The sequence below is a fragment of the Exophiala aquamarina genome, assembly GCF_000709125.1.
Source record: "Exophiala aquamarina CBS 119918 chromosome Unknown aczIA-supercont1.7, whole genome shotgun sequence".
Lineage (NCBI taxonomy): Eukaryota > Fungi > Ascomycota > Eurotiomycetes > Chaetothyriales > Herpotrichiellaceae > Exophiala > Exophiala aquamarina.
The window spans coordinates 602,529-626,886 of NW_013550581.1; the positions used below are offsets into that span (position 1 = coordinate 602,529).

The 24,358-nt window shown below is 50.7% G+C and overlaps 8 protein-coding genes across 8 annotated transcripts; 3 read left to right on the forward strand and 5 right to left on the reverse strand.

Annotated features, from left to right (window-relative positions):
- Nucleotides 1-725: 725 nt before the first annotated feature.
- Nucleotides 726-1,536, reverse strand: A1O9_08254 (uncharacterized protein; the record flags this gene model as incomplete). The annotated part of the gene is made up of 3 exons (XM_013402640.1): nt 726-1,010; nt 1,087-1,415; nt 1,512-1,536. 3 exons carry the CDS (start codon nt 1,534-1,536, stop codon nt 726-728), a joined length of 639 nt encoding a protein of 212 aa, XP_013258094.1.
- A 748-nt stretch (nt 1,537-2,284) lies between these two features.
- Nucleotides 2,285-3,030, forward strand: A1O9_08255 (uncharacterized protein; the record flags this gene model as incomplete). Its single annotated transcript, XM_013402641.1, has 2 exons — nt 2,285-2,332; nt 2,404-3,030. 2 exons carry the CDS (start codon nt 2,285-2,287, stop codon nt 3,028-3,030), a joined length of 675 nt encoding a protein of 224 aa, XP_013258095.1.
- A 752-nt stretch (nt 3,031-3,782) lies between these two features.
- Nucleotides 3,783-4,091, forward strand: A1O9_08256 (uncharacterized protein; the record flags this gene model as incomplete). The annotated part of the gene is made up of 2 exons (XM_013402642.1): nt 3,783-3,998; nt 4,053-4,091. 2 exons carry the CDS (start codon nt 3,783-3,785, stop codon nt 4,089-4,091), a joined length of 255 nt encoding a protein of 84 aa, XP_013258096.1.
- Nucleotides 4,092-5,198: 1,107 nt separating this feature from the next.
- Nucleotides 5,199-5,706, forward strand: A1O9_08257 (uncharacterized protein; the record flags this gene model as incomplete). The annotated part of the gene is made up of 2 exons (XM_013402643.1): nt 5,199-5,204; nt 5,278-5,706. The coding sequence occupies 2 exons, from the start codon at nt 5,199-5,201 to the stop codon at nt 5,704-5,706; spliced, it is 435 nt and encodes a 144-aa protein (XP_013258097.1).
- A 928-nt stretch (nt 5,707-6,634) lies between these two features.
- A1O9_08258 (uncharacterized protein) lies at nt 6,635-10,153 on the reverse strand (the record flags this gene model as incomplete). Its single annotated transcript, XM_013402644.1, has 1 exon — nt 6,635-10,153. One exon carries the CDS (start codon nt 10,151-10,153, stop codon nt 6,635-6,637), a length of 3,519 nt encoding a protein of 1,172 aa, XP_013258098.1.
- Nucleotides 10,154-11,179: 1,026 nt separating this feature from the next.
- Nucleotides 11,180-12,994, reverse strand: A1O9_08259 (uncharacterized protein; the record flags this gene model as incomplete). Its single annotated transcript, XM_013402645.1, has 3 exons — nt 11,180-12,269; nt 12,325-12,668; nt 12,755-12,994. 3 exons carry the CDS (start codon nt 12,992-12,994, stop codon nt 11,180-11,182), a joined length of 1,674 nt encoding a protein of 557 aa, XP_013258099.1.
- Nucleotides 12,995-13,738: 744 nt separating this feature from the next.
- Nucleotides 13,739-14,545, reverse strand: A1O9_08260 (vesicle-associated membrane protein 7; the record flags this gene model as incomplete). Its single annotated transcript, XM_013402646.1, has 2 exons — nt 13,739-14,450; nt 14,505-14,545. The coding sequence occupies 2 exons, from the start codon at nt 14,543-14,545 to the stop codon at nt 13,739-13,741; spliced, it is 753 nt and encodes a 250-aa protein (XP_013258100.1).
- A 6,547-nt stretch (nt 14,546-21,092) lies between these two features.
- Nucleotides 21,093-22,300, reverse strand: A1O9_08261 (uncharacterized protein; the record flags this gene model as incomplete). The annotated part of the gene is made up of 2 exons (XM_013402647.1): nt 21,093-22,233; nt 22,293-22,300. 2 exons carry the CDS (start codon nt 22,298-22,300, stop codon nt 21,093-21,095), a joined length of 1,149 nt encoding a protein of 382 aa, XP_013258101.1.
- Between the last annotated feature and the right edge of the window lie 2,058 nt (nt 22,301-24,358).

A 24,358-nucleotide genomic window follows, 5' to 3' on the forward strand; every position in this document is an offset into this window, starting at 1 on the left:
AGGGCTCTCGCTGTCAGGGAGGGCGGGAAAGAGGATAACCTCCACACGAAATAAGCGGGATATAGTAGTAGCCTGTCGCCTACTTACTGGGTGTATATTAGATTAGCTAGCATGATTGTACCCACAAGTGATGCAGCGTCTGAAAACACAAAGCAAATTCTGGAAGTGCCGCACATGGGTATATATATAACATCTAATACCGCATCTGAATCTGAATCTATTTGTCTCGTGAAACATCAATCACGAAGGAAAGGGAAGGCGAGGCGACCGACTAATTGCCAGAATACCCTATATATGTATGCATGTGCCTGCGCGCCTGTGGCAGTGTCGCTGCCCTGCCTAGGAACCTGCCAGTTGGTTAGTCAGCATGTAGATAGTCACGATGGAGAATTGCTCGTGGTCAGAAGGAAGGCATTAGTTTCAAGGCGAAAGCAGAGGGAAATGGGCAGGTTGAAGGAGGTGAAATGGCTTATGGATTGGGTTCTGATATCCGAGGGTCTGACGTTTGTGGGTTTGTATCGAGATTCCAAGTCGGAGAAATACGAGTTTCATACGTCTTCCTTTCTGGTATTCAGTTGCATTGCATTTGCACTCCTCTAGTGCGCCAATCCGTCTGTAAGTGTCCTCGCTCTCCAGTCCCGTTGAATTTGCCGGTTGAAAAACAGAAAATGGGACAAAAGGGAGGTGGCCATCTCAGTCTCGGTTCAACTTTTTGAACTTGAAGCTTAAGCCTTAGCCTTCCCTTTCTCGCCGGCGGCAGTTCCCTCCTTGTCATCATCTTCTAGGTCAGGCATCTCATCATCATCTTCTTCCTCGTCATCGTCGTCATCTTCCGCATCACCAGCTGCACCAGCACCGCCAAGGCCTTCCATACCAGGCAGACCACCTTCACCTCCGCCGAGCTTGGAGAAGTCGATGCCTCCGAAGCCACCATCTTCACCGAGACCACCTCCAAACTGATTCATGTAATCATCCTCGGGAGCTTCGTTTTGTTCGTCCTCGTCAACCCACTGAGAGATATCAGTATAGTGTTGCGCAAAAGTGCTTACGCATAGGGCCAAGCAGGCTGGGGCAGTGGAGACTCACCTTATCGAAATCTGTTCGCAGATAATGAACCTTAGCCTTGTCTTTGAGTAGTCTGGGCCAGTATTCCTCCTTGAGCTCTTTCTTGCGCAGGACCAATTGAATATTTGCGGCGGTGTGGTGGACTTTTGAGTTCTCTACATCGATCTCCTCGAAGAAATCCATTTCGAGGTGATAGGTGGTCTTCTTAGTTTCGGAAGCGCCGGTGAAGGTAAGGCCAGTGGGCTTGAGATCAAGCTTTAGAGATTTAGCGGGCACATCAGGCACGGAAATTGTCAGGTAGACATAGTTCTTCTCGGGATCGCTGGTGGAGGAGCGCTGAGCCCATAGGACTGTTTTGGCAAATGGTCAGGATTGCAATCTAGAGCAGTGGAGGTCCAAGAGAGGCTGTAGAGGGATGGGAAGGGAGGGGAAGGAATTGGACTCACCTTCTGGAGTGACTTGATCCGACATGGTGAGGAGTGGGCTTGTGATATTGTGATATGGCAAGTTTGAGAATTGCAGGAAGCAATGTGCGGGGAGGGAAGAGAGTGCAGGACAGTCAAAGTCTAGATGACAAGTGAAGGGGCAGGAGCAAATGTCTAATGTGAGGAAGCGAGCTGGAGCGTGAATGCTTTGGTGGTACTTGCGGTGCTAAAGGAAGAGACAGGATGATTGTGTGCGGGTTGGGAATGGAATTGCTACTAGTAGCACCTTTTTGGGAAGAGACGAGGCTGTTCGAAATGCGACGAATGGTATCGAATTTCTGGGTGACCGAGCCGTCACGGTTCACCTAGTACAAACAGTACAAACAGTACGATACAGGTACGTCCTCCGTACCTCGTACCCACTAGTACCATTACGTCGACTGCCTGTGCCGCACCCACCGTTTGCTGGGCTTGACCCCACCAACTGGCCCACTGCAGGCTGTCACCAATTGTACCCAATACTTGAATGGGCGCCCGCAAGAAACTGGTAACCGTCAGCCCTACCAGACGTTCTTGTTTATCGTCACTTCCGTAATCATACCTAGGTACTATACTCCGTACTGGTAACTGCACCTTCCAAGTACTGAGGCAGAGCGGGCTTTGCTATTCGGCATGGCTCAGTACTAGGGGCATTCATTGACGCGACTCTACTCCGTGTCTGCGCCCATATATTGCAGCGCACCGTCCGTTTACCCCTCTGATTGTTCCTCTACGACTGGCACTGCAGTGTGACCATGCAGTCGTTCAAAGCAGTCTTCTTCAAACCTGATCCACAGGACCAAGTGAGGACCCTCTTTCTCTTTTCGACAAGCCAACGGAGAACCCCTTGACACTAACGTCTCTCTGCTGATAGAAACGGAAATGTGACTCGATCATCCGCAAGAATGTGCGCGGCCTGGACCGTGATATCATCAACCTAAAGGTCACCGAGCAGAAAACCAAGTCACTCATCCTTCAGGCCTCCAAGCGCGCACAGAAGAACCCGTCCCAAGCCAACCAAGCTACAGCCGAAACACGAACATTTGCTCGAGAACTACTCCGGGTGCGGAAACAAGCAGCGAGATTACACACAAGCAAGGCGCAGCTACAGAGCGTACAGATGCAAGTCAATGAGGCTTTTGCAGTGCGGAAAATAGAAGGAAGCCTCAAAGCCAGCACGAGCATCATGAAGGACGTCAACACATTGGTTCGATTACCGGAGCTGACAGGCACCATGCAAGAACTGAGTCAAGAATTAATGAAGGCTGGCATCATCGAGGAAATGGTCGGTGATACATTACCAGACGACCAGTTATTAGAAGGAGAAGATGAAGAGGCAGAAACTGAGGTTGATAAAGTATTGAGTGAACTACTCAAGGGCAGGTTGGGAACGACCGACCAGAAAATTCCGGATCTACCGGTGGAGGAAGAGGAGGAAGCGGAAGACAGAGAGGCCGAACTGGAACAAATGCGAGGGCGGTTAGAGGCATTGAAGAGTTGAGCTGGCTGGTTGAATAGGGCCGTGTCTACAGGTCGATGCCCTGTACGCGCCGTGAGTACGAGACATGACTGGCGTTTGGCGGCGCAGGATGGGATGCAATGAAAAGGCGAGCTTGCTGAGGTATTTTGCATATGGAAGAGGATCTTCTGCTGAGGATGTGACAAGTGTTCTGCTCTGTGTAATGCCTTCAAATCTTGTAGGTGAACTTGGCAGGTACATAGAGAGCACTCCACACCGAGACCATGCTGTGCATCACATCACGTGAATGCGGTATCACGTGCGATCAGGCTGTGATGCTGTTGTTTTGAAGTGAGGCGTAGCCTAGCCACGTGATTTGGAAATGGCAGTGGCAGGAAGTGCTAGGCTGCCGGAGGTGGTGCCCCCTTTCGCCCCTTCCCTTCTTCTGCCTTCTTTCTCCATGTCGTCCCTCCTGTATTTCTGTAAGTCAAAGCTGACTTGAACCAGTTCCGTACATTCCTCCTTCTTTCTACACTCCTCCGTTTGCAGAACTGCCTTTGGTTTCACTTCACAAATCTCTATTTAATCTTTTTGCACGCGTCTCTCTCTTCTGCGCGCCCTCTGAAACCCCAATTCAAACCAACTTCATCAACCTTACTCTTCAATCTGCAGCTCGCACCGACTTGCCACTGCCCAACTTGCGCGACTCCTTCAACCGCAACCTTCCTTCAAGGCAAATCACTTCCTCGCTTTTCCAATCAACTCTTCAAACAATCACACCAAACTCCTTCAATATGTCTGGCAGGCTAGATCAATCCCTCGATTCCATCATTGATAGCCAGAAGAAGCAGAAGCGCGAAGCTCGCCGTCGCAAAGTTGGAAAGCCACAAGCCACTGCTGCTCCTGTGGGAGGCGTCAAGAAGTCGACGAGGCCGGTCAAGTCGGCAATCAAGCCCACTGCAGGTGCTCTCGCTCAATCAAAGTCCAGCAAGATCGTCGTTAGTGGTCTGGTATGTTTCACCCAACCTTCATCCCTCCAAAACTTGCACTGACATCTCTCCCAGCCACACGATGTCAACGAAGCCCAGATCAAGGTATGTTGATGAAGAGGCTTTCGACCTTGGATTTCTATCGCCTGCCGTCGTCACCTGCTGTTCTTCCACTCCTTTCGCCGCCGTAGACGAGAACATGTTATACCATCGAACGAGGAAGAGCTGGATCTGTTGATCGTTGCGGAGCGTATTCCCATGGCACCATCATACCATGCTGAAACATTGCTGGTGTGCCAGTGGCAGGCTTCTCTCTCTCCCTCTTATTGCATGTGCCTTGTCCCATGCATCATGGTGAGCCCAGAGATTGCCATAGATCCTACATGTAATGCCTTCCGGCTAGCCACCGCGATGGGTTTTGATAAGGATCTGCCACGAGGTTGATTTGAACATGCTGAAAATGCTGTCAATTCTCTCCCGCCGCTGCTCGATTGGAGCATCAACGAGTTTTTTTCGCGCAACAGTATGCAAGCAGTACAGTACGACATCCTGGATTTTCATAACCGTTCCCTCCGTCTAAGTCAGGAAAAGAACTAGCCTGCAATCTTAGCGGTAGCCGTGAGGAAGACAAACCGATGAGAGGTACAGGAGCAGACTCTCATCTACAACTTCCCGCCTGCCAAAGCCATCCAAGTGAAGACGTGGGTCCAGCCCAGCATCACACTCGGATCGCCATGTTCTACGGTTTCTGTTTTAAATCCACCAACAGACTCATCACCCAATTCTGTGGAATATGTCCCCGTGGACTACCACATCTGAACAACACCAGCTCCCGTCTACCCTCGGGAACAACTTTTCAACCACCCACTGCTGGACCGCTTCTGGAATCACAGGCCTTCTGCTGCTACTGCTTGTACAATAACACTCGTTGATGCTCCTTCGAACGATTTGTCCCGGAACTATACCTTGCTGCGAAAAACACATCTCATGTCTTATTCTATGGAGATGAGGCTGCGTGGATGCGAACCTCAATGCTATTGCTATCTTAATTTCACCGATTACTGATCACACTGGGACCAACAGGAATACTTCGGCAAGTCTGTAGGATCCGTCAAGAGAGTCTCCCTCCAATACAATCAAAACGGGCAGAGTCGTGGTATCGCCGACATCGTCTTCTCTAAATCAGATGCTGCGGCCAAAGCAGCCAAAGATCTCAACGGAATGCTTGTGGACAAGCGCCCTATGAAGGCAAGAACGACTCTACTCGATTTAACTGGCTTTTCGTCCTGACCTCGCATAGATTGAAGTCGTGGTTGATGCCAGCCACGTTCCGGAACCGACTAAAGCGAAATCTCTTGCCGACCGTGTTGCGTACGCAGACCCAAAACGCTCGGCTAAGTCGGATCCACTGACCAAAACCAGTGCCAATCCAAAGGCTCAACCCAAATCTGCCGCCAATGTGAAGAAGACTACTGCAAAGGATGGCACAAAGGGACGATCTGCAGGCAAACCAGGAGCCAAGCCAGCCAAGCGTGGTCGACCGAACCGCCCAAAGCCAAAGACTGCTGAAGAGCTCGATGCCGAAATGACCGACTACTGGGGAGGAAACAATCCATCTGCTGGTGGTGCCACAACTCAGACAGCGACTAACGGAGCCGCTTCTGCAGCTGCTGCCGGCGACGACGCAATGGATGAGATCTCAGTGAGCGAGGTTGAATTCATCTTTTGAGGTGTTGAGAACTGACACCCGTATCAGTGAATAACTCCACGGAGGAGACCGAAATTAATGGTGATGTTGGCCGGTGATCAAGGAACTCGGCCCTGATCGACAACTAACCATTATCTTTTCTCGCATCGATCATCAAATGTACCAAATATCAATCTGCCGAGACCCTGGTTTCATAATTTCCCCATCCTCGTGTTTTCATTCAACAAAGACTGTGTTGCTACTTCTCGGACAGCGAGGGTTTGGGTTGGGCCCGGCGTGAAGGGGAAACAGCTGGTTGTGAAAGTTGTCTAAGACCATCAGAAAACCTGCTAACTCAGTGAGATTGGTTCGAACCACTCGATCAGGGAAGGGAAATGGGCAATTGTGAGGTGAACTAGCTAGGCTTTAAGGGCTCATGGATAGGCAGAGAGAATTAATGAATGCGTCGAGAATCATACTAGTAGTCATGGCTAAAACCAAGTCATTTCTGAAGTCATTATTGTACTTTTTACCGTGCAATCGGCTGACTCTAAGTCTAGGTCTCGCCCTGTGGGAATATTTTTGCACTCACTTCCAACTCATGTCCATGTCCATGTTTCTCATTCTTGTCGTGCTCTGATCACTTCGTGCCGTTCCGGCCATTACCCTGAAGAAAATCGCCCAATGTCTTTGACTGGAGTAAAATAGAATGGGATTTTCGATGGCATCGTCGTCAACGTCATCGTCGTCATCATCATCATCATATCATCCTTTGGAATCTTTGTAGTTGACTTTTCCCTTAGCCCATCAATTCTCTGAAAACTGCAAATCCCAGTTTGCATGCATGTCACTTTCATCTGTCCATCCATGCAGTCGTCCCATTCGTTCAGTCAGCCAGTCAGTCAGTCACCTACCCTTCATTCCATCCATGCCACGGGGAGGGCTGTTCAGCTGGTATCAGTCAGATGACTCAGACGAACTCAAAGTCGTCGTCCTCGTCGTCACTCTCATCCCTCTTTGATTTGGCCGAGACACTGACGATGGCAGTGGCATTGGATTTGAATCTGAGGCTGAGGCTGTTGTCGTCTTCCACAGGGAAGATCTCCTTTTCTTTGCCTTTGCCTTTGCCTTTGCCTTTGCCTTTGCCTCCAGTCGATCCGTCGAAACTTGCCACCTCCTCGAGCGCTGCCCCATGCTGCTCCAAGAGTTTTTCGAAGATATTTTGCTCACTGGCGGCATCAACCGCGGGATCGACTGTGGAAGTCTCGCTTAGAGCATTGGTGAAGGTTTCGTCATCGCTGAGGTCGGTTCCGCCGTTGAGGATGCGGTTGTCGTCATCGTCGTCATCGTCGTCGTCGTCGTCGAACTCGTCGTCGGATTGGTCGTCGGATTGGTCGTGGGCCTCGAAGTCCATGTCGGTGTCTGCAGCGTCGCCGCCCGTGTCGTTCGGGGTGGCTGCCATGCTTCTCATGTAGTGGAAGCTGTCACTACCATCATCGTCGTCAGTGCTCATATCCACGACGGTTGCTGTGTCGGCGATATATACGATTGAGGTCGTTTCCGACGCCGCTTCAGACGCGGAACGAAGGCTGACGATAGTTTGTGTGCCGTCGGTAGCGTTCTTGCTTGCCTTGCCCACAGTGCTCAATACCTGGCTGCTGCCAATGTCGTCGAACCAAGACGCGGTCCCCACATCAGAATCAGAGGGTGCATCGTACGCCTTGTGGATGCGACCAGGTGCGAAGCTCTCCACGCTCTGGCTCGCGGCATCGAGATTGGGCACGGGCATATCATCGTAGACTCCGCCGGTGCCGTCGTCGTTGCCACCGGCCCATAGCGGGAGGTACTTGAACTCATCGTCATCAAGACACATCAAGCAGTCGATGAGATTGGTTGGCAGCAACCCTGTCGAGTGGAACAGGTGTGCAGGCTGCAAAATCGGCATGCATATCCTTGAGATCAGACTGTTGACGGAATCGAGCAAGAGATGTGAGAGGATTCGCGTGTAGATTGTAAATCCTAAATCTTGGAACCCGTTGTGATCCAAAGTGTTGTTGCCGGCGCCCTCACGGACAGGACCGGTGGAATCGGTTGGGAGATTGTCGAGGCCAGTGTCGAACACTCTTCGAGGCCTCAACTCACTTGCATCACTGGAACGTTTACCCAAGGATGCACTAGGTTCAACTCCTGTGCGTGCCAGAGGTGATTTCTTTACTTCATTCATTGAATCGTTGCCGGAAGCATGCCTACCGGCCGTGGCGGAACCGGCTTGATCATCAGCACTAGCACTTTCAAATTGCTGCTCCACATAGTCCCGTTCCATGACGAGGTTGTTTGAGGGTTTCTGGCGGATAGGCAGCGCATGCATTCTCGATTCCACAGTCACGCCTTCATTAGTATTTGATCCAGAAGACACATTAGCCCTGTCCTTGCCCTTCCCTGAAAAGACCTCGTCAGTAGGAAGCTCTAGAGGCGTGCCCCACACAGACGAAATGGTAACTGCTTCAGTCTCATCTACCTCCTCAAGGGTCTTCCGACGCTTGCTTGGAGAATCTTGGTCTTGAAATGACGGGCCAACCGAGTCTGAACCGTGTTTCGAATTGCCGCCTATTGCTAGAGAGGAAAAATTGATGGCTTCTGGATTTAGGGGGTTGACAAGTTGAGGAAGAGTACGTTGAGACTTATTAGTTATATCTTCATCCAACACAGGGTTTAACTTTGCTTCTAGAAGAGGGTCAACGCCAGGCGCCTTCCCATTTTGCCGTGAACTGAGAATATGGCTCACAGCAGCGATCTTGAAATCCAGATGTGCGCGAGAGATCTTCTTGATGCCATTCATCGGGTCATGATCATACAACTCCGTCAATGCTTCGTGATAGCGAGTCAAGGGAGAGTCACCGATGGTGCCCTCTGCACTTGTATTATGCATGCCCACATCAAATCGTGTTCGTGACAGTGCAGTCCAGAAAGTTCGCGTGAACATTCTCATTGGTTGATTGAGCAAGTTGTAGGTGGCGGCGAATTTCTCACTCCTACCTGCTCGAAAGTTGGCTGTTGATGCTGGGTTACTCTCCAATTCGGGGATAACAAACTGGTCCTGGCAGAGGACATGATAGATTCGTGACCGTACATACTCACGAAGCAGTTCTCTTGCTTCATTGATGGTTTCGGTTTCCAATTTCGTACGACCAACCAGCTTTTCGAGTTTCTGATACTCGGTCGATCCTGAAAGCCAAGACATGTCTCTGCAAAGCATGGAGACAAGTCGACGTTGTCTCTGAACCAAAGAGGAAGCGGCATGGTCGATACGATTGCGCTCATCGTCATCGAGCGACTCCACCTTACGGCCATGAACAGTGGACACGAGGGGATTGAGGATTTTAGGGTTGTATTCACCATATGCTTCGAGTAAGGCTCTCTCGCCAACAAGAATACTAAAGGTATCCCTGACTAGTTCTGCTGACTGGATGCCCATACCTATTTTGTAGGCCACTTCAGGATTGCATTGAATGAAATTGGCATTGTTCTCCGAGTAAATCCATGTCGTGATCCAGCCAGAAACTCGTTCATGATGACTACAGCCGAGATATCTCGCAACTGCGAAGAAAGTCCAGACCTTTGGCGCCGAGTCCAGTTTCGGATCGTTTCCTTGGATTGCATGCAACAGGCGTTCAATTGCGGACCAGTGACGTAGAGGGGTATATTCAGAGCCAATGTGGTCCGGGTCGGAAGTGGCAGCAGAAGTCAGATTTGTCGGTCTTTGATACTGGCTCCTCGTTGAATCAGGAGCGCCATCTTCAACTTGGGCCCCTACATTCGACCTGGAGGTGTCGCCTATCTTCTGGGGTGGAGTGGGGACGGGCCGTGGGACGGGATTGAATCGATCATGGCCGAGCACAGCGAGTGGTGAAAGGCCGTACTTCTGCCTCGCAAGATGCCAGGTCAGCACACCCTTGGTGCAAGTCAGGTCTGTGATCAAAATGACAGCTTCATCGTCTTCGGTGGGTGGGCGTAGATTGATATAGTACTTGAACTTCCCACCCCGTCGTGCCTCGGGCATGGTCAACAGCCCCGTCTTACGGAGTTTTCGTTCGGCTCTGGCTGACATGGGACCAAGCATGGTGGCAAATTTGGAGCCCTCTCCCATGAGCATCAGATTCGCGCTCTGGACGATGTAGATTCGGTCGAAATGTTTTTCGATTTGGGCATACTCCCTTGCACTATCCTCTGGCATCTTTGGAGGGGGACCAATCCAAATTGCGGTGTCACCCAATGGATCATCCAAATTGGCGAATTCATTATTGAGACTTAAGATAAGTTGGTCTGTATGACGAATTGCTTCTCGAGCACCAGATCGAACGGCATTTGCATTATGTTGGGGCTGCTGGTCTTGCAAGGACAGTTCAACAGCATATTGAACTTGCTCAGCTTCTCCGGCAGGGACCCCATTATTGTATTGGGGTCCGGCCACTGGAGAGTTTGTAGCCATTTCTTAGGTGTTGTCGTTGGAGGAAGACAGCGTCAAACGGCCATCGAGTATGTGAACCGAACTAGGCTGAGAAACCACAGAGATACAAGGTAGATGGCAAGGCTGGAGATCAAACGATTGGTATGGAGAGATGATAGACGAAAGAACGCAGAGTTGAAGAGATAGGAAAGAAAAGTACGATGAGTGAAAGAGAGACATTGAAATGAGGCTGTAGGTGACGAAGGCGTGCATCAATGCGAACGTCTGCCTGGATGGAGCGACTGGTGACACGTGAGGTCTAGTGAATGCTCAGACTGGGGCGGAGGCCTGTACGTAACAATGAGCATAACAGTCAGTATCCGTTTGTCTATGGTCCGTACCCAACCGTATCTTGATTGCCTTGCCACAACCACTAAGCCGCTTCAGATTCGGCTCGCGCGGGAGTGGACTCACGTACCCAATCAAACGGGTTTGATCTGCCGCCCGGTGACGCCGTAGGTTATGGTATTCTGTATCCGTACCCCCAAGTACAATACAGATACTCCGCATAGAGACGCTGTGCCGCCCTGGCCAGTCATCCGTATGTGGATCCTTCCTTGCCTTCTGCTGCCTTGCGTAGCCATACCGTTGAGAGATACGGTGGAATACACAGGCATATATGCAGCGTCTATCCTGGCAGAGAAAGAAAGCAGAAGCAGTCATCGCTCAGAGAGTGACGAAATCTCAAAGTTTGGAAGTCTACCCATTCGCCCATGATCTTTTTACTCCCCATCAAGGTAGCGGTAGTCTTAGATACTTATTCCGTAATGTTTTACTCATGCCAAGCGTCAGAACTACGGATTTCTGTCTTGCATCTACTAAGGTTAACGCAGGTTGTCCATTGGGTCTGTAACAGTGATGTGATGCGCCCCTGATGGAGAAGTGAGTTTTTATTCTTATAGCTATAGCACCGTGTGTACCGTATGTCCCCGTCCCTTTTTGACAGCCTTTCAATGGCAGTCCTGCATAATCCATATTAGATTGAGTGGAGAAAGGAAACTAGCAGCCCTAAGCCTCCTCAGCCGAGACGTTGGATTGAGCAGGGGTTGTTTCGTCGGCCTTCTTTACTTGCTTAGCCTTAGCCTTGTCCTTCTTCAAGCTCTTCCATTCCATGCCGAGCCCTCCAAAGACGGCGGCACAAGAAAACGCAACTGCGATGTAGAAAACAATCGTTAAAGCATGGTTGTACACCTGCAGAACCTCCGGTAATGCTTCTGGAGAGAAAACGTGCCTCAGTTCCGTGGCTCCAGTGTTGACCACATCATGTGGGCTGATATCGCTGATGCTCTTGAACCCCGATATGAGTTTACTGTCGAGAACGTTCTGGGCTACAGCAACAGATATCGTGCCCCCTATACCCTGACAGAAGAAAACCAATGAAACTCCTGTCGGCGCATCTTTCTTATCCAGGACAGCCTGCGCAGCAATAGAGGTTTGCTGCAGCCCGAGGCCCGTCCCGAAACCATACAGGACCTGGACCCCTATCCAGAAGGGATGCGCAGTGTCAGGTTTGAGAAGTGTAAACAAGCCAGCACCAATAGGGGCCAAGAATCCACCTGCCAGAATTGAGGGATTGTAGTATCCGATCTTGGTGACAAAAATCCCAGACATTATGGACGCAATGACAAGGGCGAGGATGAAAGGCAGGGTTGAATATCCAGACCTAATGGCTGAATCACCTTTGACCGCCTGGAACCAGATAGATAGATAATAGACTATAATAAAGAAGGATGACCCGAGACAGAAGGCGTAGAATCCGGCGGAGACAATAGTCCGTTGTTTCGCAATCCGAGGTGGTACTGTGCCCGCTTCTTGCCGGATGACTTGTATCACAACAAAAGTGATGAAAAGAACCCCAAACAAAACGAGCAGGGCGATGATGCGACCAGCAGACCATTCGTATTGTTGACCTCCCCATTGCAGTGCTAGAAGAAGACAGACCATGCATGGGATGAAGACCAGGGTACCGGGAATGTCAATCCTCGAGAGTTTCTCCTTGAACGGCAGGTCGCCGAGCGCGGGTGGAAGATCTTCCACGAATCGGAACAAAAACGCTAGAACGAGAGCGCCGATAGGTAGATTGATGTAAAAACACCACCTGAGACTCATGTCAGCATCTGAATCATCGCGCGTGGCATCGCCGCTGATATTACCGCCAAGAGACCCTGGTTGTGAACACACCTCCAACGAGAGGACCAGCCACGGAGGCCACGCCGAAGATGGCTCCAATGAGGCCCATATAAAAGGGTCTCTTTTCTAGAGGTGAGCAGTACATCAACATAATCAAGGCGCCGTTGAACAGGCCAGCTGCCCCAAGACCTGCCACTGCTCTCCCCCAGATGAACGCGACTGAGTTCGGTGCGGCGCCACATATCGCTGAGCCTAGTTCGAAAATAACAACCTCACCGATGAAGAGCCATTTGGGTGGGTAGAATGTATACAGACGTCCGAAGAAAAGCTGAAGTGCTGTGGTTGGGAGCAAAAACCCAGCGTTGTACTGTCAACCAATGTCAGCGAGGCCACGAGTCGTCAACAAGTTTAGCTGAAACAGTTGAGCGCGAGGGAAGAAATCGATTTACTCACCCAGCCCACGTCGCCAAAGCTTTGGAATTGATCTGTAATCTTTGGGAGGGCCGTCGCGATGATAGTTCTATCGAGGGCGACCAAAAAGACAGACAAGTAGATACTGAGGAGAATCAAAACTAGTTTGATCCCAGTTGGATAGCTTTCGGCCCGGCTCTCAGACGGTTCGAGAGGGTGGTCATCGACATCTTGAACCTCCTTTGATTTCTCGTCACCGGTCTCTGTCGTTGCGTCTGTCATGTTGCTGAGCCGCTCGCGCGGGGAAAAGGATGGCACGGCTGAAAAACTGAGGATTGTGCCATGTTTTAATCGACCTCAAAAGATCGCTCGAAATGCGCACCAACAAGCAATGCTAGGGGACAGTGGGCATGCATTTCGGCGGGGTTAAAACCCGCCATGTTAAGATATCTCCGGTCGTATTCGTAAAACCCAAACAGGCTCCATTGAAGTGGGTGTTGTAGCCAACACGGCAAATTAACCATCCAAGGTTCGCTAAGCTTTACCCAAGAATGTGGCCCATGGCCCACATGTCATGGGCCTCCCAATGCAGACAAAAGAGGTTGATGGGTTTGTCTCATTGGTCCGTGAACTTGATGCCTAATCTCTTCGGATGCAGAAGTACTGTCTTCGGAGCCGTCTTTAGAGAGACCGGGCAATGTCAATCACCGAATACTCGGTATACTGCGAAAGCCCGTTGCTGGGAGGGACATCCCACCATTATTATTTGGCGACGGCTGCACGGTTGTGCGAAAAATCAATTCGTACTAGTTTCCTCAAATCCATGCTGCGACATCCAGAGTCAAGACAAGAGTAATGGGTAGAACAAACAAGCGGTTGAAAATACGATGCCTGCTTTGGATCATGCTATAATACAAACCGCTGCAGTCCATGGAATTAGATTGACCTCCCAACTCCCTTCCCACTGCAAATAATGTATACACTTGTTGCCAAAGCCATTCCTCGGTCCCTTGCCCTGGCTAGTCTTCAACCCACACACCTCCCCCAAGCCGGCAGGCCACACCCGAAGCCAACGAAGAGGTAGATCAGAAACAAAACCACAACCACCAGCAGTACCATCACTCTGACATTCTTCCACCACATCTGCCGTCTCAATCCTCGGCTTCTTACACGGAAATCTCGTGCGCTGCCACCCAGACGGTCTGTCTTGTCGACCAGTAAATCAATTCTCTCGCCTCTTTCAAGCACCCACTCGATATTTTCCGTCATGATGTCCTTGACACTGTCGATCTCCTTACGTGCATTTGCCAATGCATCGTTTGGCGGTGCAGTATTATACTGTTGTAGCATGCCTTTGAGCGTTGTATTGAATGCTGCGGAGCCGTATGCCGGCAAGGATTGGAAATCGGTGGACTCGGGGTTGTATTGTGCCAGGAATTTCTTCTTGAGTTCTAACAGAAACGCAAAGGGAATTCGACGGCCCAGTTCGGTCTGGGCCACCACAAGGTAAGTGAGCGCGGCATGGCTGGATAGTTGCTCATCCGGGCTGTTTGATGTAGAAGAGGGAGAATCGGCTATGTAGTGAACAAACAAACGATCATGCGTGTATGTGAGTTTCGCTGGGCTGGAGTGAGAGATCTTGGGAAGAATGACAGACGCAAGAGACGATGCGGACGAGGACGAGGTGCCTGGGGAGGTATGTTCAGTCAATATCGTGGTTCCATGGGCAATACAGGCACTGCAGCACAATTAGAAATGATCAATTTGTTAAAACAGCGATGGTTTGCCTCACTAGAGCAGTTGGCTTTGGCTGGAGCTGGAGCTGGAAGCCATGCTGAATGGATGCAGATGATCTTGCGATGACCGATGCAGAGTTTGCTGGAGGCCTTGTACCCTTCCGTTCGCGGGTATGCAACGTCTCTTTTAGCAGATAGTGCTAATGTCAACACTTTCTCGTCGCGCGACGTTGAATGGGAGCAGCCTGCGATATGGAAACGAACTCCCGATTGAAGGAGCGCCACCTCCAACATTGGTTTCACTTGCGTCACTTTTGGCCGCCGAGGATTACGTTCGAGTATTGAATCACTAATGCAGAACGGTGAATCAAGAGAGCCACAGCGCCACTTTCTTGGTACCCGAATGCTGCCTTTATGGCTAATCTTTGTCCTGCTTTGACTTCAGGGCAGACATCCTAACCATACTATCAAAAGAATACGACGCCTTTCATGTATGCAAGCTCTTTCAAGGTGCATATGAAACAATGCCAGCCCTTCTTGAGAAGTGGGTATCTACCTCGCAAGTGGACCTCGACTTAAATCACTCCCTGTGGTGGCAGTTGGGTAGACCCCTGGTCACATGGCAAAAGGGTGGAAAAGAATGGCTATCAATTCACAAAAGACATGCCAGACTATGCCACAATATATTCCCGTTTCCAGTTTGAGGAGGCCATCCATAAAGAACAGCCTCAGTCTAATTGTCGTATCTCAGCAATATTAACCCCCACAACCCAGACCATCGTCTGAAACCCCTGCCATGTCAGCCTTGCCCCGTAGAGCGCGGAAAGCGCGCGACTGAGCTTGTTGTCGTTGCTTAGGCATTTAGGTTGGTCTAATGCTATCGCAATACATCCACTGCCCGCGATATCACGGTTTGCCGCGATGCTTCCACAGTCGTCGTGACGCTGTGACATATTTCTTCTCTTTCAAACGCCTCATCGGCGTCCCAGATTGGCATAAATTGAGAGCTTTTTTAATCCAGCAACTCTTAAGCTTCTCCCAGCCGCTCAGAGCCAATTGCACAACGAGTCCAGCCACAATGGACCTACAAATCCCGCAGGCTTTCGATTAAAGCGAGATGAAAGCCGAGCTCTAAGACCTCGCAGACCCGGTCCAATTCGAACAATTCTGAGTCGTCGCAGATGGATACATTGACTGGATCTTTCATGAACCACCTCGCACACCGGCCGAAGAGTAAGCTCTCCGAGAGTTCACGAATATCCTCGACGGCGACAATGTATGGCCTCGCATGCATTGCCCCTTGGTGAGACGAACGCTTGGTTTTGGGGGCCAGGTATGAGCCAGGAAGTTGTTGCTCTTCCAGCAGTCGATGGAAATTGGAAAGGCATATATTAACCTACGCAATCAGAGAAAGAGTTCTTAGAAACCGCTTTGATACTGCGTTTGGCTGGTTTCTGCGCAGAATTCTTCCCGCGCCTTCGTCCAGACACCAAATACTAAGGAATGACACTTAAGAAACAATTGAGCTTCCGCATGCACTTGGGCGCGGAGCAGAGAAATTCCGATCACTATGATTGGAAGAGAGAGTGGTCGATGATATGGAGTGACGAGGCTAAGGAGAAGCGCGGCGACGCTGCGAGTGGAGGCGAGCCTACAGCGGAAGGCGAGCAGGCGAATGAAGACACGGAGGCTCCAAAGATGTTGGGTTGGCCAACCTTCTATTGATCGGTTCTTCGCCATTTTGCCGTCTTCAGGATCCCAAGATCGAGACGATATCTCCATACACCCAACTGGTTACTACATAGCCCTGCAATTCCTGCAAAAGCATAGTCCCAACTTGCACCAGCAACACGAACATCTTTAGCGGAGCAATTAGGAATTACTTAGCACAACGTCGAGGTCAAGCACATCTACTACCCATCCAATGCCGAGAGCAATCACTTGATTTCGGCCGAGGTCATAGTAAACAGTTTTTCGGAAAAAGTCATGTATTACAGCTTCGAAGAAACAGTCTCTCACGCTTCAAGCACTTTCTCAACAAGCATGTATCCATTGCAGGCGCGCTGGAGCATAATATTTACCACTTGCTCATTCAAGACTCTTCATGTTCATCGTCATCATCGACGTAAGAGCAACAACAATCCACCATTAACTGTGTGCTTGCCAGCCCCGTTTGGCTCTGCTCAAAACTGTGCCCAGCTCAAAGGAGCAACTTGTTCTTCAGCTACCCCGGCCATTCCATCCTTCAAAGGGTCTTCTTGCCGACCCTGTTCCTCGCTGCGAGCAGATGCTCCTCCCGGCATTTCTCCACCGCCAGTCTGAGTGGCATCAGCTGCTTTCTTGGCCATGAAACTCTCGTATTCAGCCTTTGCCTGTTCCCACTTGTCCAGAGAAAACTCCACGTAATAAGCTTTGGGTCTCTTGGTGTTATGCTTTTGCTGGATATAGTTGAGTTCACAAATGTGTACATGGTAGCCAAGCTGTTCTTCGAAAGTCTCGCTCATGGTGTTCTCATCCTTGGGGAGGCGGTGCCACAGCTTGCGAATCAACCATCCCATAGCTGTATCATAGGGGTGGGTGGTGCAGTTGAATACAGTACTCCTGTGTGATGTATCAGCAGGAGGTCACACAGAGGAAAAGCAATATACAATCTGCTCTGTTACTTACCGCGAGCCATAACCGAGACCTCCAAGACTCGTAGGCATTGTTTGGAAGATGGCCCAGACTGTGTCATCATCCAGTAGCTTCGCCACTCCCTCGATCGCTAGTTCTTCCTGAGTTATTCGTGGTGGTCGAGTCTCGAGCCATTTAAGGTATGAGTGGAGGCGACGCTTGAATTTTCTTTCGAGTCTGAAGTTTGCTGAATCGCCGAGGCCGGCCCAGGCACTGGGCTGCCCGAAGATATCCTCGAAAGGCTTTGGTCGGTCAGTCATTTTGGGATAGCGAAGTTCGTTGCACGGGAAAGAGGAGGAAGAAGAGTGCGAGCACAAAGTAGAAATATTATTATGCGGAACGCAGATCTTGGTGTGATGTGTGACTTTTTTGATCACTCAAGCACGTGCCACGGCACCCAGAGCCGCGAAATAAAACACTTGTAGATTCAATCAACGGTTTGCAGTCCAGGAACAATCAAACATGTTGTTCCTCTTGTCGTCCTAATCATAGATGGGTTTCCAAGCGATGATTTCGAAAGAGTGAGCACAATAATGTACATCTAACATCAGCACATGACAAAGAAAAGGATGATGTACCGTGTTCCTCCCCCTATCCTTATTATCTGAGCATCTGCATGATGGTGCATGCATGTATGTGTACGACGAGGCTGAGACCTCCTTTATTAGTACTATCATTGTGCGGGACTTCCCGTTCTGTGTGGGCCCCTCCAGTCGGAAGACACTTTTCAGGTTCTTCCGCAAGCAAGGCTGTGGAGGAGCGACGATGAACATACATACAATCGTTGAACACGGAGACAATAAAGTTCAGCCATTCCGAAGAAATTGAGGACAAGTTACATGCGGTCTTGTTACCCTTTCCTCACGGATCAAGTCCATTGTCAGGTGTGGCTTAACATCCATTGAATTGACTGATCGACTCTCGACTTTCGATTTTCAGGGCATATGACGATGACGATGATGAAGGACCCTATTCCTCTCCCGGAACAAACTCACCATTGATTCGAGATTGTTATTCATTCGCCGGTGGAGTATTTGCAAGCTATTTGACCAGGGCTTCTCGCTTTGTCTGGAGTTTCGAGGATCAACCATGGCTGGTGACTGACTACCTCGCCCCGAGACTTTGCAGCTGACACTTTTCGTGGAGGTCAGACATGACCTTTCAAGGCTCAGAGAACTTGACAACAGCGAATTTTGGAGCGACATGTATAAACCACTGTACTATTGTTTGACAATTACGGCTGCTTACTTGCCCGTGTACATGTACATTTGCATAACGACAAGATCCTGGACCTTAATATCTATCACTTACAGCGCACCGGCTGAGCACATTGAATATGGACACAAGATACACCGAGAAGCATGGACTTTTTGGCGATTCCGTCACTCCATGCCCGCCCTTTACTCGTGATTAAGAGCCACGGACTCCATTGCAACAACAACAACAACATCACCACCACCATAACCGAAGATTGAAACACTAGCGCCCGGCATTCTCGTTCGACGTGGCGTCGAAGATGAACGTAAAATTTGCGAAGACGGCGGGCAGGCTTGGAGCAGCAACAACACCGACAAGCATATCGATCACTCCTCTCTAGGGGTCTGGATGCCAGGCGAACGTGCTATCCACCGCAGCGACATCGACCTCATGGACTGGCATCGACGACCCAGATCCTAACACAGGCCTCGAGGCTGAGAAAAGACAAGCTGTCGGGAGGCATCGATGCTGCGGAGTGGATACCACGTCCAAGCCCCCGATTCCCTTCATTCACGATGACTCCTCAATCTTTAACCAATTATTACTGTACGCATAGAAGACCACCGCCAAAGAGCTGCACTCAGCGAGAAGAAACAAGGCTAAACAGAACCAGTCCCGTTTTCTGAGCGGCACGTGGGAGGCTTTCCGCTGCCGCTGTCTTTGTAAATGGCGGCGCCGTAGAGTTGGGAGAGGCGTGGGGGCCCGGACGAGATGGTAGAGATTCACGCGCGGGGCAGGGGGAGATGACGAGCGTCCTCGGTCTTCAATGAACGATACAGTGCGGCTTGGTCGGGGGATCGCCAGTTCGAGATCGTCGGCGACTGAGGCGCATGATTGCGGTTTCATGATGCTGGCTGGAGACGAGCAGCAGTCCTTTGTTGATGGGAGTGCAACAGGGGCTGTTGAGGGCGAGGGAGCCGCCATGGGGAGGGAGGAATATGGACATCTATCTTCGACGAGGGACATGCTAGCGCTATTGCTGAATCGGATAGTCATTATTCTTGTTGTAAAAGGGTGCTGGGTCCAACTTGGGGTTGTCAATAGAGGGTAGGTATCACGTACGTGTAGATAGAACGTATGTGAATATGGATGTGTGCATGTCAAACGGGGAAGTGAAGAGGGCAGAGAGGTTGATAAAGAAGATAGAAAATAAGAGGAATAGAAAGACGATACGTGCCTACACCTTCTCTTTACGCAGACTTGACAAGAGCTCGAGGAGCAAAAGATAGTGCGCGAAAATCACTCCCAAGACATGGGGGAAAGTCCTCTATCAACAAGGAATCCGTTCAACCTCGTGTTTTGTTTGGTTCCAATAAACTCTGTCAGCATCACGCGGACACAAGTCATTGGGCTGATGAGGATTGTGAACCAGAGGTTTCCAACGTGTCGTTGTCCTCTCCGCGTAGGTCAGCTCGTGTCAAGAAAGCGGGATATGATGGGACCCAAATTCAGGGATCGAAGCCGGATGAATTCCGATTTAACGAACCATGTGGTCATGACCCGAGCGAATGGATGGATAGGGTGGGAAAGGCGTCATATATTCCGGAAGCTTTGTTGGGTTGTGCCTTGCCCTTGCATTATCAGCCGCACAAGAGGTCCCATAGCACCTCGTGATAAATACTGTGGGTAGACGTGACAAGACTAAACCATTTTCAGGTTCACGAACCCATTGGCGCCAACATTGACGCGTCCCTGTAGGATTGTTTTTTTGGCTTTGAGATCCGCCAGCTGACCTGGGTGAATAGGGTGGGATTGACATGGAGCTGGCCATGACCTGCTAACCTACCTCGATGGTATCATACAACATAACTCCTCACCTTGAGCCCGCCTTCGACAGCACATCACCCAAACTAGAGGAGAAAACTTGTCGAAAAAGCCTCCAATAGCCAATGACGCAATCAATTTCGTCGGCATGTCCGGATTTCTACCTACGATGTGCGCCGCGCAGTAGTTGTCGAGCAGTAAGCCAACAGTTATCAAGTCACTGTTCCTGACAACGGTCTGGATCATGGTCCTACCTCATCTCGCTGAGAGCCAATATTTCAATACTTGCAGGTCAGCCTTCGTGAGATTCGGTTGTAACGAAGGCTAATCTGCGGCGGAACCTGAGTGGACTGAATGGGCACCGCATCTTGCTAACCTTGGAAGAACTCACTCGACTTCAAGAGGCCACATCCCATAGAAGGACCGAGACACAGAGATAAGAAAGGACATGAGCGCCGTGCCAAGCAAGATGTTGCCGTCCAGGTTGAGACTCGGGTCTGCGCACGAAAGAAGCAAAACAAAATGGAACAGACAGGCTGGGCATGGGTGGGCTTCAACAATTTTATTGATAGCCCTGGGTCTCCATCGTGCATTTCGGTACTGCGCAGATGTCAGACTCGAGCTCCTTCCTGCTTCCAAACAAAGCATAGGGTCCTCATGGTACTCGCCCCAAAACCAATAATACCAAAACTCGCTTCGTGATGATCTTCATCGACGCCATCGCTATGTAATGGAAAATTATATGCATCGAATCAGATATGCCGACTCGAACTCCATCGTGTGGGGTTGTCGTGAGCTCTTCAATTCGTTTCCCATATGTGGATTGATGTCCTTATTTGTTGAGGTACATTTTCACCTCCAACCGGTGTTTACTCCCAGCCTCTTTCCGATCATCGTATCATATGAATATCACTGTGCCATAGATTGGGCAACCAAAATCTATGCTCCTCTTATTTGGCATCGGAGGGCCAGAATCTCCAGGGACCACTCCACCAAGGGCCTTTCCTTCCCCAGCCCCAGTCACCTTTTGTGGCAGAGTGTAGATCATCCACGCTTAGATAGTCCACCCCTTCACGGACAAGGACTCGCCATAGGTAGTTTCTTAATCCTCTTGGCCAGCTCGGTACACCCCAGTATCTGACTTTTAAGCCACGGGCATGGGCACCGGCAATTTGTTTGCGAATTGTTTCCTTTTGTTCAGATGAGAGATGGCCCCTCCAAGGGAAGCCAATCGAGCCTCTGAAATCTACAGAGGCGTAATAAGAATTTGCAGGAGAATAAATGGCAGGATTTTTGGGTGCAGAACCGGAATGGCCTTGACCTTGATCTTGACTATGATCAGATCGTTCGCTCGGGCTTGTGGCTCGCACGGCATCCGTTGGTTCACCATTCGGAAGAGAAGCACCAAACGGAACGGGAGGATCGACAAGCTTGCCCATCAGATCGAGTGGCGCGTCGAAAAACATGTCGCGGTAGTGTGGGTTTGCTACCACTTTGCTGAAGGGGGCATTTCCCGTCACAACAACCGTGATGGGCCCCTGGACGACGCTGCTTCCATTGAAGTAGGTAAGGTACTTCTTTTCTCTAAATTGTTGCAGTTGTTCGGAGACATATGGCCAAAGTGTCTCACCGTCAGTCTTGAAATCAATGAGTAGAATCAGTGTTTGAGATGGCTTTGTGTCGAAGACGCCGTTGGGTGGAAGGTCACTTGTGGGGTGAAATTGTGAGAGGGGATTTTGCGAACTCAGAATCTTGAGTAGTGGATCAATGTAAAGAGAGCGGAGGGTCCTGGCTGAGGACAGTGACTGTGTGGAATGACCCACGAACAGATCTTTATCAAAGAGCCAGACGTCCGCTTCGACTCCAGTGCAGCCAGCATTGAGAGCGGAGAAGAGTGGTTCTTTGCGCCAGTAGTCATTGTGAGAATGGCAAGCAACGGGTTGGATGCCAGCCGAGAAGTCTGTTGGCCATCGTCCCAACTCCGGGGGAAACCTTCCCGTCGGTTTTAAGGAGTCGAGGGAATCATCTAGTTCGTCGGGGAAGAAAGCTGTGAGTAAACCACATGCTAATATGATGAACTCGACGATTCCACTGTTGCAAGGTCAGTTCAGTCAACTGGTCAGGAAGATGTCCAAGGTATAATGTCTTACAGCAGCATCAGCGCAATGGCCAGTAGGCGCAAAACCCTCCGCAATGGAGTGGACAACCTTGACTTGGAACGAGTGGCTTTCTCAGAGGCACGACGTTTGTGGGCTACCGTTCTTCTTATCCAGGAAAATCGGCGAAATGGATTCCACGACCACCACCTTGTGGAACGGAAGTATGGGGACCTTTGAGAACAACAACGGCAAGAGCATGCCACATCATCATCGTCACCATCATCACCATCGTCAGAAGAGCAGGTGACCTTTACTGATTTTATGTCATCTGGGCGACCGCGGGTAGTGGAGTCTTTTAAGAAGCCATCCTCAAGGCCGGGGCCGCAGTCGAAAGACCGTTCCTGCGTTAGAAAAGGAACACTCTCTGTAGCAGAAGCTGATTCGTTCTCGAAGGGATGGCTATGATCGTGGCGGAAGGTTCGGATGGCCGAGGGAGTCATTACTCGTGATGCTTCGACCGCAGATGCAGTCTGGCGGAAGGCTGAGGATGAGAAATGGAGGGGTGGTGAGGATGCGGATTGGGACCGCGATCCTCAGTGCCTGGGGCCTGGGATCTGGGATTTGGAGGCTGGAAGGGCTTCGGGTGAGGGCTACCGGAGGGCTTGGAGGGGACAGCCGAGGTGTCGGGTCCTGTTCTCCTGGTGGTGGCTCTTGCAGGGGACCGGGTGGTACGGTAGTGCCTCGTGGGTGCCTCGTGGGTGCCTCGTAGTTCAAGGTGCTGAGGTCAGCGGCCGGGCGGTGTGGAGTGGCACTTGGTGCATTGGGTAATCGATACACAGTTAGGGAAGGTGGGGGACTGCCGAAAGCGAACACTGGCGGTTGCAACGATTGCTTGACGATAGGCAACGAGTGACAGGATTCTGCAGGTCGATGCAGGCAGGTGAGTGTGTCGGGTATGCGCTCGGAGGGTGGAAGGAAAGGCAAAAAAGAAGTTGAGAGGGAGACGGATGAGCAGTCGGTGTAGTCTTTAAGAGGATTGGATCTAGCTGCAGCAGGATGGGTGCCGACTGGATTAGTCCCAAAGCAAGATCTGGATCTGGCTTCAAGGACGACAGAGTTCTGGGCCGAAGGGTTGACGCCGACGCCAACTCGACTGCATTAAGACATCGAGAAGTGTGGCATCAGTGGTGGATTCTGTAGGAATCGTTCCCGCCGTGGACAGAAGGAATTCCGTCAGGGACAGCAGGAATATTTAGCATTGAAAGGAATATTGTGTGCCTGGAACTGTGTTCTCCGTACGGCGAACGGAGTACTATAGCAATCACAAGGACATACAGGAGGTCTTGCACCTTTGACGCGTCATTGCAACAAAGATGGGCGAGGAAAGACAGTGTGGGCGGCCCTACCATACGAACTACTGGAACTTGAAGTGAGCAGGTGGCACTGAAGCCAGACTTGACTCCTGCCCCAGTGGACTTCCGTTCCCAGTTCCGACAACTCTGTCACGAATCACGAAGCACGAATCCCGCCCGGGGCAACATTGACAGGTGATGGTAACCAGCGGCAGAGGCCAGGCAGCCACCCAGGAACATTCCTGGGCGGTGATGGCGACATGGCGTGTATTCACTATTCAGTCTGGAGTAAGTAGCTAGTACTCGTAGAGGACTCGGCCTCGTTCGGGTTCGGCCTCGGCCTCGGCCTCAGCTGCGCGACTGCGACTGCGACTGCGGGTGGTCACGGGCACCCCTGGCAGGCCCCCTTGACCTTCCTGTTCAGGGAGCCCTCGCCCCCCCCGTCGCGCCTACGCGTAGCTATGAGCCGATTCTCTCCAGCGGTGCAGCCACAACAACAGCGTATGCACATATGCTGCTACTCCTTCGATAACCAGAGACTTACGAGTACGAGGATGTACGACGATGAGATTCCCAACATCCTTCCTCGCGTGGGCCGGGATGTGCTGACTACCTATCCGTACAGTAGTCGTAAACTTGTTGCCGAGGACTCGAAGGTGCCGTACCATCTTGATCAAAACGAAGAATATTGATCACTAGCTGCGGCACTAGCTAATGTGCTTAGACCACCAGGAGCACGGAACAGCACCCAAGAAGTCCAGGCTT